The sequence below is a fragment of the Cololabis saira genome, chromosome 20 (genome assembly GCF_033807715.1).
Source record: "Cololabis saira isolate AMF1-May2022 chromosome 20, fColSai1.1, whole genome shotgun sequence".
Classification (NCBI taxonomy): domain Eukaryota; kingdom Metazoa; phylum Chordata; class Actinopteri; order Beloniformes; family Belonidae; genus Cololabis; species Cololabis saira.
In genome coordinates, this window is record NC_084606.1 from 15,208,129 (window position 1) to 15,224,194 (window position 16,066).

Sequence of the window (16,066 nt, forward strand, 5' to 3'; positions counted from 1 at the left end):
TTTAAATAACCATTTAACAGAAATGTATAACGTTAATGACTGTAAGCAGTGTCCCGTTTATTTAATTCTGTCTTACATTTATTTTTATTTCTATTTCTATTATGAAGATACTGAAATTACGGTGAAGAACGAGCACCAATTTTAATGCAAATGTTTTTAAAATTCGCTGTAATGTAGCACACGTGATATGTTTACATGAAAGTGCAATAAAAAAAAAATTGGACTAAACTCATTGAATAATCATGATGAATGATCCTGATCACAATATTGATCAAAATAATCGTGATTATCATTTTGGCCATAATCGTGCAGCCCTAACTAGATGTACTGAAACAAGCAGAGATATGATTTTCCCATTTTTCTCCACTTTGTATTTCTTTTCTTGGAAGTGGTGTTACACATTCCATCATACCATTCTTGGGTGTACCGACAAAACAAAGATGTCTGGAAATGATTACCTGTGTGATCAGAAGCTAAATTTACACTTGGAACATTTAACCTACAACGGATGAAAAGGTGCAACTACTATCATCCCACAAATAATTGTATTATTTTATTTGAAAGTTATTCTTTTTTTTTTTTTTTTTTTTTTTTTTAAGAACAAATGCGACAATTGTGTCATGATTTTAGTTTTCATACATTTGGCCTTCATGTTGACAGATTACAGAAATGTCCTGTACTGTACTTTTCATGAATGCATAAAAACAAGCCAAACTGGTTCAAGATAAAAGTGAAATCAGACTGCAGCAAAAGAGCTTTAGTAAAACCCCACAGCAGGGAATGTGCACAGAGGACACGAACCTTGAACCACGACATCTGAGAACTGTTAGGAGCATTTCAGTGAGGACGGTCAGTAAAGCGTACCTTTATTAATTCTGAACATCATATTTTGGCATGTAGTTAGGTCATTCTTTTGGTTTTTTGTATCAGTTTCTGAAAATACAATTCAATGACCAAAGGAAACGCTTTCAGAAACATGTTACTAAACTGTGGTTTATGTTTAAGATGTTTCAGTTATTCTATAAACTGATTTAACAAATGAGTATTTGTTAGAAAGTCTTGAATTGTAAAATTTGACATCTTCATTATTCAAACGGTGCAGAACTCGTGGCAACAGAAGTATGACCTAAAGTATAGGATCTTTTTTGTCCCCATTATTGTATTTTGATGCAGTGATTTGAACAGCAGACAAGTTACAACTGGAGGAGACACTGATATTTACCCAAAGCAAGTTTCCGTTCTGATTTCTAAAATCGTGGAGGGAGAGTTAAACTGACTTCAACTCTCCTTTGTTGAAAACATACAGCTTTTATATATAGACCACTGAGATCAAAGTTATTGAATTAAATATTTAAAATGAGAACAAAAAGTGTGGGTAATACAAACTGCTGACCTTATGATTTATACTTATGTGACCAGGTGTTAATACACAAGACCCAGAATAAACTGGAGCCAGAGACTGCTATACCAAAAAATATAGATTTTATTTACAATAAATATATGGGATCAAGGCTGCATCATCAGGGAGCTGGTGCCGAGTTATACATAAGGAGAAACTGTCCCAAAATACGTAGGCAAACACCACTACACACAATCCAAGTCAGCTCAAATCAAAACTGTCTGCCACACTCAAGTAAACCTACTCACAGCAAGCTAAGGTGACTCAAACCACACAATAAAGTGCATTTGCCAAATGGCTACTCTACCACTCAGCCCCTCCTTAATGCAGCCAAAAGCCCAACATGAAAAATAAATAAACAAAAGATGGCCCCGTTCATTGACTAGTTAAAAGCGCAATAAAATATGTTAAGTCTCGGAAAAACAGTGGTTGGCTCCTCCAGTAATGTCCTTGTTTGAAAACTAAAAGAAACAAAAGCACATTAATATACAAAAACAAACTTAAGAGAAACATTCTACAAAACATATGCAGTAAATATACCTTCCTGTCCTGTCAAAAGTTGAGGCCTGGAAAAAATAATTTATTTGGGGCATTTCTTCCAATTTAAGTCGCAATGCATTATGGGTAATGTTGTTCTTTGCTTTGTGTTGCGTTCCGTGAAGAGTTGTGGTTTTATTATGATCGTAAGGGTTTGTGAATGTTTATGGGCAGCGTTAGTGCATCATTAAACTCTGCTTTTCTTGTTTGTATTTTAAGAACCGACACCAGAACTTAAGTTGGTGGACGAAAAACGGCTCCTCGTTGTCACGCGTATTATATACTGACGGATTAAGACCAATGTACACGTTTATTGGGTCTTACACATTGTGGATGTCCGCGATCACCTCTCTCATAAGTATAACAATGTGAACAATATACATTTATATTTAAAACATGAAGCATCACGAATTGAATCCTCTGCTGCAGAAATAAAGACAACTTGTGCCGACGGGATTATCGAGGTGATCGAAACGTGAGAAATAAAGAGCAAAGTCACTGTAACTCGGAGTTGTGCAGCCGCAGGAGGAGAGACCGGTCTAGATCCCGGCCCATCACCAGAGAAACACTTTATGGAGTCCTGCAGCAACTGCAGCCGACTCGATATTAGACTCTGAAAGTTGCCTAAACATTCAATAAAAACTTTATTCATCATTGCTGAATCACATCAGTTCGTACCAACCAACCTTTCCGTGACATCTTAGTTTTATTTTAAAAGACAACTTTACAGAACCGGCTTTTCGCTGCAAAATGTATTTTAATGTTTTTCTGTCCAGATACAGTTATGGGATGTTTTAGGATCTGGCTTTTATCTCCAGTAGTCGTCCCATACGGTCGTCATGGTGACAGAGACGTCCGACCTGTCAGCAGGTCCTGCTGAAAGCATCATGTTCAGGGCAGAGATCCAGAAGGATCCTCTTGGTACCTAAACCAGCTGATGGTCCAGTCTTAGTCCTGGACCAGCAGATCGGTGTGATCTGATGCATCAGCAGGTTCCTCTAACGGAGCCAAAGCTGCCATCGGGATTCGTGGGTTGCATCGTTGAGCTCCTGCCTTTAGTTGTATGTTCAGATCATGTGGTTGATTGTGAGATTGTTGCAGTTCCACTCTTGTGTAACTTATCTGGTATTGTGGGGACTGCCGTGTCCTTCATGTGGTCGTGAATGTATTGTTGACGTCACGTTTCTTCATATTCTGCACTTCACTGCATCACCAGTGAGTGTCGCAAACGGACAAAACCTCAGAAAAGTGCGTACGCCAGCCTTGGTGTGTGCATGAAAGACAGCAACTTTCTACGTTCAAGTCATTCTTTGTATATCCGACCGTGAGTGTAGAAAGTGGCGTACGCACGTTTTTTGTGCGCTGCACTCTTTGTACATGAGTCCCCAGCTCCCTGAAGAGAAGAAAATTGAGTATTTTATCAGTCAGAATAAGGCTGTACGTGATCTGGTTGAGAAATATGGCAGCTGCTGCCACGTCATGGATGATAAATATTGGAACAAAGATTCAGGAGATAAATACAGGGCAAACCAGTTCCAGGTGGAAGCGATCCTTGACACCGTTAACAAGATGATGACTGAAAATGAAGGGAAAGATTACATTAATAAGATGCTGGAAGAAGTGAATAGAAGAATACAAAAAGGGGAAGAGGCTATCCGATGGTCATCACCCTGTTTGTCATGTGAAGAGATCAGAAATGACACAAAGAAAATTTTTTCAAGATGACTGAAGAGATATGTGGTTGAAAGCTCTGAGGAGCAACGGCTGCAGATTAGCAAGGTATTTGATAGTTCCTATTTTCTGCCATAACTTTTGAATGGTTTGACATAAAGAGTCGTGGGTGGTGTCATCGGACTCGGTTTCGAGTCCTTGACCATAATTGGTGCAAATTAGCCCCGCCCCTTCTTCTGATTGGTCGATATTTGATAGTTCCTATTTTCTGACATATTTCTGACATATTTTCTGACAATTTTCGAATGGACATAAAGAGTCATGGGTGGTGTCATCGGACTTAGTTTTGAGTCCTTGACTTTAGTATTAGTGAAAATTGCATGCATGAGGGCCTGTTCATCGCTGCTTGCAGCTTTAATTTCTCTTGTTTTCTTCATGTGCCTGCTGTCATACACTCTCTTATTTGTCATCATTGGTTAATCTTCCTGTTTCAGGGCACAGTGTGGGTATCTGTCCAAGGTTTGTTTTGACATGAGTGGTTGGGTTACACTTTTTAAGAAGGACAATGTGGCCAATTCTTGGTAGCACATTCAATTTTATTCCTGTAGGAACAACAAAGTAGAACGTCAGTGCTAGGTGTCTGTGCTGTCTCTGTACCGTTCGTGCGACCCGACGTCTCACTCTACTGGTGACTGGCGTCGCTCATTGACGCATTACATGCACAGCGCCCTCTGCCGACTTCTGTTTTAATATGTGAAACAACACCAGACCTGCTCGGAAGTTAACAAAATCACCTCAAATATCAGGACCATCCATTTTTGAAATGTTTTACGGTTTCTTTTAATTGGAGGGCAAGATATTTTACTCGAGTCTTCCAACTTCAATGTCTCTGAAACACTGTATCCAAAAACACACAGGGCCACAGTTACTTAACCAGCGCCACCCCCATTTTATGCATTACCATACTTTATACATTTCGTTACCTCTTCTTAAAACTTCATAAACTGGTTTATTTTATTTTAATACTTTTTAAATTCTCTTTGAGCTCAAGGTTTCTTCCCTCCTAAAGGGGAGTTTTTCCTTGCACTGTTTGGCTAAAGGCTTTTCTCCCACTAGGGGAGTTTTTACCTGTCATTGATTATGTAATAATTGCTCTGGGGTTATGTTCTGGGTCTCTGGAAAGTGTCTAGAACATCTAGAACATCAATATCTGTTGTATTAGACACTATATAAGTAAAATTGAATTGAATTGAATTGAATAATAATTCAGATGTTTATGGAAGGTAAAGGCAAGTGATGACTGATTATTCTCTGTTTATAATGTCCTCACAACTCTAACTTCTTCTCTTTCTCGCCAAACAGACACAATGACCTGGAAAAATATACCTAAGAAGACAATATTTATCCTCATTGTTGTCTTTGCTGTCAGTTTTGCATTGCAGCAAATGAGCACCCACAAGTGGTGAGTGACTGAAATTCTGTGAAAACACTGAAGACTGAGACTGCGAGTGTGTGTGTGTGTGTGTGTGTGTGTGTGTGTGTGTGTGTGTGTGTGTGTGTGTGTGTGTGTGTGTGTGTGTGTGTGTGTGTGTGTGTGTGTGTGTGTGTGTGTGTGTGTGTGTGTGTGTGTGTGTGTGTGAGTGAGTGAGTGAGTGAGTGAGTGAGTGAGTGAGTGAGTGAGTGAGTGAGTGAGTGAGTGAGTGAGTGAGTGAGTGAGTGAGTGAGTGAGTGAGTGAGTGAGTGAGTGAGTGAGTGAGTGAGTGAGTGAGTGAGTGAGTGAGAGAGAGAGAGGTTTTTGATTTTTACAAAAACACTTTATTTACATATGTGTAAACTTACAAACGTTTCACATTAAAGTGTTAATGCATGTAACGTTAAAAATAGAATAAAATAAATGAGTCCCTTAAAAACGGTGCAAATAGCAGCTCATTGTCTTTCACAGAACATAAAACATCCTCCCAACACCAACAATCTCTAAAATCATCCAAATTACCAATGTTCTTGCAATATCTAAATTCTAAAAAGAGCCTGGCTCTGACATTGGTAAAAAACACTTCTCTGGCCTCCTGCCCTTCTTTGTTCTCAACCCTGTTCTTCCTGCTTAAGTATATGGCCATTTTCGCTTCACCAATTAAAAAGTTTAGGAGCTGCCATTTCTGTCTTTCCTTCCGCCTGTAGCCAGCTCCCATGATAAAAACCTCTTTACTAAAAGCCACATTAAAAAGACTAAAAACCATGGTTAAAAGAGAGAAGAAACTGGTGAGTCTCAAGCACTCTGTAAAAACATGGAAAACAGTCTCTTTAAAATCACAGAAAGAACACTTGTTAGAAACAGTAGGGTTAAGAACAGAGATAAACCAGCTCGTTTTTTGAGGGGAGGTTTGTATAAGACCCTCCACTGTGCGTCTCTGTCCATTTTTTGTGTCCATATAGTGGAGGGTCTGTTGCTCAGTCCGACCTTGTGGATGCTTTTTACACAGTTCGCATATATGGTTTTCTTGTCAGCCCTGTGCAGCGTCATCTTCTGTCATATCTCTGTATAAACTGGATTCTAAACGTGGCGGTCCGGCTGGCCAGGTGGACGAGGCCCTGTCCCCCCTCCTCCCAGGCTAAAAACAGCACCCCCTGTCGCACCCAGTGTAGACCCCCCCAGAAGAAATCCACCATCTTTCTCTGGATTTCCGTCAGCAAGCCAGAGGGGGGGGTCTATACAATTTAATCTGTGCCACAGCTGGGAGGCCACAAGGTTGTTTAAAACCAACACTCTTCCTCTAAAAGACATGTGAGGGAGTAGCCATTTCCATTTAGCCCTTTTTCCTTCCATCTTCTCAGTGACGGTCTCCCAGTTTTTTTTCAAATTGTTCTCATCCCCCAAAAACACTCCCAGGTATTTTAAGCCTCCTCTCTTCCATTGGAGGTTCTGGGGGAGAGCTGGGAGACCGCCATGCCACTCACCTACAGCGAGGGCTTCACTTTTCATCCAGTTTACCCTCGCTGCAGAGGCTGTACTAAAATCCCTCACAATGTCGGCTAAAAGGTCTGCGTCTCTCCGGCTTCAAATAAAAACAATAAGATCATCTGCATATGCTGATAAAATCATGTTCTCATTAAAACCCGGTATAACCAAACCCCGTAGGCTAGAGCGTAATTTATGGAGGAGGGGTTCCAGGGAGAGTGCATAGAGCATCCCAGACAGAGCACAGCCCTGCCTGACACCTCTACACACCCTAAAAGGAGCACACAGACCGCCGTTCAGTTTCAGCACACCCTCAGCATCACTGTACAGCACCTTGATCTTAGCTATGAAACCAGCGCTGAACCCAAACTTCTCCATTATTGTCCAGAGGAAGCTGTGTTCAACGCGGTCAAAAGCCTTCTCCTGATCTAGAGAAATCAGACCAGTACCTAAACCCAATGAACTGGAGACATCCAAAACATCCCGAATCAGGTGGACATTGTCCACCATGGACCTGCCGGGTACACAGTAGGTCTGGTCCCGGTGGATGACCTGCTCTATAGCCCTCCCCAGCCTGGAGGCCAGTACTTTGGACAGAATCTTGTAATCCACACAGAGCAACGACACGGGGCGCCAGTTCCGGATGTCCCGCAGGTTCCCCTTCTTTGGCAGCAGTGTGAGGACTGCTCTTCTGCAGGACACCGGCATGGAACCAGAGGACAGACACTCTTTAAAAACATCCAGGACATCCTCAGCGAGGATGTCCCAGTATGCCCTGTAGAACTCGGTCGTGAGACCATCTATCCCTGGAGCCCGCCGTCCCTGCATTCCCTGCAGGGTGGCAGTCAGCTCTCTCATCTCCAGGGGGGCTTCCAGCTGTGAGTTGGTCCTTTCGGGGACCTGAGGCAGTCCGTTGCAGAACCTCTCTAGGAGAGCTTGCTCTTCCTTATACTCGCTGCTGTACAACGCAGAGTAAAAACTCACAGCGTGGTGTTTTATCTGGCTTGGCTCCAGGAGTTCCTGCCCCGTGTCAGATAGCAGTGTGTGGATTACCTTCCTCTGTCCGTTCCTTTTCTCCAGGCTGAAGAAAAAGCTAGAGGGAGCATCCATCTCCCTGATGTTCTGAAACCGGGACCTGACCAGTGCACCCTGTACCTTCCGGTCCAACAGGTCCGCTAACGCCATTTTTTTGACTTTGAGGTTTTCAATATAACCTCGATTTCCTGTGGACTCACTTAAGCGTTCTAGATCCACTATGTCGGTCTCCAGATCCCTCATAGATCTGGTGATGTCTCTTGTGACATTGAGGGTGTGTTGTTGACACAGGAGTCTGATTTGAGTCTTACCATGGTCCCACCACTGCCTAAGACTACTAAAATCACCCTTCCTCTGTCTAAAAACACCCCAGAAATAAATAAAAGCCTCCCTAAAACTCTTATCAAGTGTTAAAACTGAATTAAAATGCCAATATGCACTTTTAGGTAAAAAATTCCTAATAAAAACATTACATAAAAGCAGCGAATGATCAGTAAAACCAACAGGTAAAATGTCACACCGTTTAAATACATTAAAATGATGTTTAAAACAATAAATACGGTCCAGCCTGGCTAAAGAGACCCTACCCTCTCTAAGGTGGGACCAGGTGTACTGCCTGCAGTCTGCATGCATCCTTCTCCATACGTCCGCCAGGCCGTGGGAGTGGACCAGCTGCTTTAAGACGCGCTGTGAGGCTGAATGAGGTTCTGTATGGTTGCGATCTATAGTCGCGTCTTCTGTACAGTTAAAATCCCCACCCAAGAATAAAAAATCCTCCGAAGCGCAGCTATCTAAAACACCATTTATGCGTTGTAAAAACTGCTTCCTCTCTGCACCGGTTGCTGGAGCATACACATTAATAAAAACAGCTTTAAAATGGCCGAACTGAGCTTTTAGCATCAACAACCTCCCCTCGACGAGCTGCTGGACCTCCAGTGAGTTAGGATTAAAAGCCCTGGAGAGGAGGAAGCCCACTCCTCCACTTAAAGGGGTGTTGTGGCTTAAAATGGCCTCCCCCTCCCACTCCCTCCTCCAGTCTGTCTCATTGCTGAAATCACTATGAGTTTCTTGTAAAAAGAGGACGTCAGTTTTTTTTATTCTAGCCGTTTCGTATATTGCTTCTCTTTTTTTGCTTCCCTTGCACCGTTAACATTTAAAACTCCCACTTTAAAAACATCCATGTTAAATGAGATGATAAAAACAAGTGTAAAAACTAATAAATTAATTAAAACACTTATCCTTCTCATCATCATTTATTTGTTTTTTTGCTTTCAGCACCAGGTTTTTTAATCTAAAAATAGGTTTTCTCTTGAAATATAGGATATTATAAAGAGTCATAATTGTTAAGCATTATTACAAATTAAAATTTGTATTCACTTTATTATGTAGAAGAGTTGGAACAATGCATTTCTATCTTTATAATTTCAAACATGTTAACCTTCCTCTCCTACCAACTACCTTTTTTACATGTCCATCTGTCCCACTGCCTGCACTGTGTGGAATTATGCTTTTAGGTTATCATTCTATCGCAAACATTTTTACTCTAAAGCTAATCTATTTAAAATTAATTACTTTTTTCTATGATCAGGACCATGGAGACCTTCCACTTTGGATGTCCTACCCTCCGTACTAACCCAGCCCCAGGCCTGAAACCAAAACACACCAACATCGTGTTCCTCAAGACCCACAAAACTGCCAGCAGCACTATGCAGAACTTGCTGTTTCGTTTTGCGGAGCGTAACAACCTGACGGTGGCGTTGCCTGTACAGTCCTGTGGTCATCAGTTCTGTTATCCAAGTATTTTCAAATCTCACTTTGTCCATCCACACACACTGCCAGCAAACATAATCACGAACCATATGCACTTCAGTAAGACCGCTTTACAAGACCTGATGCCGAACAACACAATATATGTCACAATTATAAGAGAGCCAACCTCCATGTTTGAGTCCTTGTTCACTTACTACAGAAACCGCTGTCAGAGCTTCAAAAGGGTCCTCAATGGTTCTTTGGAGGCTTTCTTAAATAATCCCTTCAACTACTACCGACCAGAAGAGGGAGATTCTATGTATGCACACAACAGCTTGACTTTCGACTTGGGAGGAGACAAAGATCGTCCACCAACAGATGTGGCGTATGCACAAGCCTTTGTGGCAGAGGTGGAACGAGCGTTCTCCTTGGTGATGATTTCAGACTATTTTGATGAATCTCTAGTTCTCCTTCGGCATCTCCTCTCTTGGGATTTAGATGACATTCTGTATCTCAAGCTCAATATGCGGGCAGTAACTTCTAAGAAGAGCTTGACACCAGGTCTTTCTGCAAAAATCCGTGCCTGGAATTCCATAGATGCGTACCTTTATGACCACTTTAATGCCTCACTGTGGCGGAAACTGTCAGCTCTAGGTCTAGCCTGTGTGTCGAGGGAGGTGCAACTCCTTCAGCAGCACCAAGAGAGGGTGATGAGAGACTGTTTTGGTGGAAATAGGCCACTTATCCGTATTGGTGGCAATATCAAAAACGCAGCTCTCCGCCCCTGGAAGCCTGATAAAGATGTTGACATAGTTGGTTACGACCTCCCTGCAAATATCAGCCATGAGATGCGGGAGATCTGCCTCAAGTATATCATGCCGGAACTGTCATACACACAGATGCTTCTTCGTTCCCAGTCACAGCGGTACCTTGAAAACCATCGGATTCAGAGTCCCCCCAAGTCACAAAATCTCCAACAGCCCAAACAACCTATTCTGCCTCGGGATTCTCAGGTCCGTCCCAATCAACCACCAGCCCCTGGTGCTTATGACCCTGTTTCAGTGGTAGTCAAATCAACCCTAAACCCTGTAGCAGAGATCAAAAAGGTAGAGGATAAACCTTGAAAACTATTCAGGCCCCATTGCATTCCTGAGCATTCGTTCAGGCCATCAAATAAAAATAAAAAAAATTCAATCATTTTTTTATCAATCCAGTAAAATACTTTTAGGGCCAGTCCCAATACACCCGCTAGCCCTACTTTTCAGCCCTACCCCTAAATTTAGCGCGTTCCCGTGAGGGTAGTGGTGTCCCAATTCCTCTTTGCATGTAGAGGTAGTGTGCATATCGAAGGCTAGGGGGTATGAATCTAGCCCTTCACAGCTAGGGATTTCAGATGCTGACTTCGCAACCGAGGGCCTGAGAAAATTTCCCAGAATGCTTTACGTCATCATTTGCAGACTGAACGCGCGAAATTTAGGGATAGGGCTGAAAAGTAGGGCTAGGGGGGGGCTGGCCCTTAGGATGGTTTACTTTGCTAAGGCTGGTAGGTGGAGTCGTTGGGATCTTGAACAGTCAACACAGTCAACATGAGTGATCCAATTTAATAGACTATGCAAATATTAAAATAGTTATTTAATTTACTCTATTCCTCCAATGAGCAGCTAAACAATATGCTTGTTTGTGAGACTGTGGTTTAAAGGAACACTCTGTAAAGTGTTTTCAAGTCTAGAACAAAATATAGATGAATAGGGGTTGGCTCTCTCTCTAGCAGAGAAAGGGGAATTGAAACTATTGGAGCTAGAGGACTATTGGACCAATAAAAGTGTATTTCCCCAAACTTTGCTGGCATGTTGTTGTGATCAAAAGAAAAGGCAAATCCAAGATGGTCACGGTCTCTTAACTTCTTTATCTGATAACTAGTAGATAACAGTAACTTTGCATTGCCGTACGTACATAACAACACAAAATATTTTGGGCAAGATTTGATGGAATTACTGTATGCATTTTTCTTATAAGGGGTTATGAGAGGTTAAAGAGTCCCAGGGTTACTATATGTATTTATTTTTACCTGTTATTCTTGAGCCACATAAGAAAAGTAAAAATGAAAGAGTTTTTCTAAAGAAGTTTATGATGATTCATGAAGAATATTTTTAAGTGAATGTTTTTCCTCAGAGAAAACTTCTGTGACCCAACTTGAAAATCTAAGTTATCAAATCCCATCATGGGCAGTAATTTATTCAATTTATTTAAAGTTTGAAAAGTGTTCAAATATGTTTGAAAATTATTAGGACACTGGCATTCACTTTAGTTTACTTTATTTATGTCAGTCATAAGGTTCTGTACAAAAATACGGATAACAATGAGAGCAAACAACAGCATCAAAAGAATGCAGCCCCAAAAGATCTAGGTTGAAGCAAAAGCAGATCTCACCTTCCCTTTATACAAAATACTACTACTACTACTACTACTACTACTATTACTATCACTACTATTAATACTACTAATACTGTCATTTAGCAGACACTTATATTCAAAGCGACTTACACCCGAGAGAACATAACAAGCAAGAAATCACAACGAGGGTCCAGCTGGATAAGTGCTGGTCAGGCTGCACAGAGTCCAGTTGGACACAGGCAGTGCAATGCTAGGTTCCTTCCCACCCAACACAACAGTCCAATTTGTTGTTTATACAGCAACTTTGGGTCTCGTTACCATAGCAACATAAAACCTATTCTTTCCTATGGGGGAGCATAGGAATGAATTCAATACAACCAGAACCACTGCGAACACAACCACTAGGTTCATTAACAACCCTTACCCACACCCCCTGCCAGCACAAGCTTCGCATGGGGTGTGGTTTATTGGACAACATTAACCACCCCAAACACATTCAAAAGCGCGTCAGACCGAACCAGAACCAAATAGAACCAAGGGGTGTGACTCATTGACCACCCCGAACCACCCCAAACACAACAAGTTCTACCCAAAACAACAGCAGTAAAAGGGGACAAATGGGCAGTACGGTGTGGCCATACCAACATTTTTGGAATTGTTCTAGTTATTTGTACAAAGCAAGAGCATTATCAATCTTTAAATTATGAAAGAAGTTAATGTGTGGCTATTATAGAACTATCTACACATGTAAGTTAAAGACAATGGTTTATGCAAACAATGCAGAGGCATAAGCCCTAAAGCTATGATTTCATACTCAGTTATAGCCGGGGGGTGAAATAAAAGCAGGTGTAAGTAAGTAAGTAAGTAAGTAAGTAAGTAAGTATTTGTTTAAATCTGCTTATGGTTAGCCAACAATTCTGATGTTATACCCTTTTTATGTTATTTAAATTGTTTTATTCTATGTATTTTTTATGCATGTTTTATGGTGCTTTGTTTTTAAGAGGTTGTCTATCTCTTCTATCTGTTATTGTAAAGCACTTTGTGATTTCTATCTGCGAAAAGCACTCTATAAATAAATGTTACCTACTTAAAAGCAGTTGTCTTCATCTATGATCCCCCAAATCAAACCATGTATGTACTTCAACATGATTCACTTAAATGTTTTCATTCTTGTGAATCTCACTCACTCACTCACTCATCTTCTCCCGCTTTATCCGTTACCGGGTCGCGGGGGCAGCAGCCTCAGCAGGGATGCCCAGACTTCCCTCACCCCAGACACCTCCTCCAGCTCTTCCGGGGGGAGTCCGAGGCGTTCCCAGGCCAGCCGAGAGACATAGTCTCTCCAGCGTGTCCTGGGTCTTCCCCGGGGTCTCCTCCCGGTGGGACATGCCTGGAACACCTCCCTAGGGAGGCGTCCAGGAGGCATCCGGTACAGATGCCCAAGCCACCTCAGCTGACTCCTCTCAATGTGGAGGAGTAGCGGCTCGACTCCGAGCTCCTCCCGGGTGACCGAACTCCTCACCCTATCTCTAAGGGAGCGTCCAGCCACCCTGCGGAGGAAACTCATCTCGGCCGCTTGTATCCGCGATCTTGTCCTTTCGGTCACTACCCAAAGTTCATGACCATAGGTGAGGGTAGGGGCGTAGATTGACCGGTAAATCGAGAGCTTCGCCTTTCGACTCAGCTCCCTCTTTACCACGACGGTCCAGTACATCGACCGCATTACTGCGGACGCTGCACCGATCCGCCTGTCAATCTCACGCTCCATTGTTCCCTCACTCGTGAACAAGATCCCGAGATACTTGAACTCCTCCACCTGAGGCAGGACTTCTCCACCCACCCGGAGAAGGCATGCCACCCTTTTCCGCAAACCGCAAACCGCCCCAGCACATGCTGGAGGTCCCGGTCTGATGAAGCCAACAGGACAACATCATCTGCAAAAAGCAGAGATGAAATCCTGAGGTTCCCAAACCGGATCCCCTCCGGCCCCTGGCTGCGCCTAGAAATCCTGTCCATAAAAATTATGAACAGGACCGGTGACAAAGGGCAGCCCTGCCGGAGTCCAACATGCACCGGGAACAAGTCTGACTTACTGCCGGCAATGCGAACCAGACTGCTGCTTCGATCATACATACATCTTGTGAATCTGTAAATTTATAAAGCCAGAATTTTGTAAATTTGCAAGTGTATAAAGTCATAATTTCTGAGTTTTCTTTTACACTTGGAGGTTTTCATAGTCACAATCTCTGAATTAGTTCTTTCTTGCAAATTTTAATGTCACAACCCCCACGTTTTCCCTCACAAATGTACACAGTGCCTAGAGACAGATTTTTTTTTCTTTTTGGAATATAATTGCCCCCGCCCTCCCTATATCTTTTTTTCTCTTTAGCGAGTCTATACCTGTGGTCTTCAACCCTGGTCCTCGGAAGACCCCTATGCTGCATGTTTTAAATGTCTCCTCGCACCTAAACACCTGATTCTTATTAGTGTGTTAGGGTTTGGCACACCCTTCCTCCTCCAGAGGGCGCCAAAGCCTAGTGGCTTGGCCGGAACACCTGCAGCTGATCCTAATCAGCTTCTCCACACCTGACAACCATTCAGCCTCATCACCCAGCCTGCTCTTAAACCTCCCACAAACTGCGGTGTCAGATTATTCTCCTGCTCAGAGCCCCACACTCTGCCCGTTTTCCTGGACTTGCCTTGCCGTTACCCAGTTTCCGGTTTGTGGACGTTCCCGGGTCCTTTTGGATTTTACCCCGCTCTGCCGGGACAGTTTGGATTACTTTTTCCAGCTGCGAGTTTCCCTCCCGTCTGCGCCTTTTGTTGAACTTCCCAGCCGTGGGTTTTCCGGACTGCGCCCTTGTTTCCCATAGTTTTCTCCAGCCGCATTTTTTCGGTCTGTGATTTGGTGTTGGTCTTCCTTCCCTCCTGTGGAGCGCTTTTTGTTAATAAACTTTGTTTATTCTGAACCTTGCTCGTGTCGTCCTGCATTTGGGTCCGCCCGTCCTTCCCTCAAGCCTAACATGGTGGTCGTCATCAGCCTGTTATCAAGGTGTGAACAAGTCTGTTGATGGCACAGTAACCCCTTTTACATTGGTGGATACCCAGCTTTTAACATTGTAATTATAACCTTGTGCTTTATACTTAATACAATCATCTTAATGAATCCTGCTAAATCTAGGCTGACCATATTTTGATTTTCAAAAAAGAGGACACTCGGCCGGCCACGAGATAGCCTACTTAAATGATAGTACTCTGTTTACTCAAAGATTTGTTATAATTGTAATATATTTAAAGTGTATATGTATGGATATTACAAACACAGTACAGTTATATTACAAAATATCTCTCAAAGATGGAAATTCAGATAGGCTTCTCAGAAGTTACTCAACTTTTTTATTATGTCTAAAATAACAGTTACAGTCAGTACTCGAATTGTAAAAAACTATCAAAAAGGGGGGATGGTGGATTTTATCAAATGGGGACAGATAATTTGTGCTGATTACAAATATAATATATTACAAATAATAGCACTGACCAAAACACCTGCAGAAATACTGCAGGAATGACATAGCAGCAGTTAAATGCAGCCTTCTGTAAGCTTTAATTATCCACTAGACTTACGTCAAATACATAAAAAAAAATACACAAAAAACAGTTTTCTGAACTTATCAATATGCCTCTGTCCTTCACAGGATAAGTAAAATGGATCACTGCGAAAACTTAAAATCTTAACAAGAATATTTGTCTTATTTCTAGTTAAAATATCTAATTTTAGTTAAAAAAAAATCTCATTACACTTAAAACAAGACTCATCACTAGAAAAACCAACAATTTTCACCTGTTTCAAGTAGATTTTCACTTGAAATAAGTAGAAACATCTGCCAGTGGAACAAGATTTCTTTGCTTGTAATAAAAAGATATATCTTGTCCCACTGGCAGATTTTACTACTTATTTCAAGTTAAAGTTTATTTGACACAGGTGAAAATTGTCAAGTAAGTTATTTTTCTGGTGTTATTTTTCTGGTGATGACTCTAAATGTTGAAATAGCAGTAAAACCACATTCATTGATGAAATGGCATAAGGGATGGAAAGGAGGGATGGCAGTTTTACAGGGGGGATGATTTGGGCCGTTTTTATTTCAGGGAAGGATGATTTTGACCGTTTTTATTTCAGGGGGGGTGATGATTTTGACCGTTTTTTATTTCGGGGGGGGGGATGCCCCCCCCTCATCCCCTCTCAACTCCAGTAGCCCACTGGTTACAGTAACTGTTGTGGTGGTGTTTCACAGTATGAAATGCCAATGCACCCTCCGCTGCATTTA

General features: G+C 42.0%; 1 protein-coding gene across 1 annotated transcript; it reads left to right on the plus strand.

Moving 5' to 3' along the window:
- The first annotated feature begins 763 nt into the window (after positions 1–763).
- Positions 764–11,078, plus strand: LOC133420543 (galactose-3-O-sulfotransferase 3-like). The gene is made up of 3 exons (XM_061710236.1): positions 764–849; positions 4,970–5,069; positions 9,187–11,078. The coding sequence occupies exons 2-3, from the start codon at positions 4,975–4,977 to the stop codon at positions 10,469–10,471; spliced, it is 1,380 nt and encodes a 459-aa protein (XP_061566220.1). The 5' UTR covers positions 764–849; positions 4,970–4,974; the 3' UTR covers positions 10,472–11,078.
- The last annotated feature ends 4,988 nt before the right edge of the window (positions 11,079–16,066 follow it).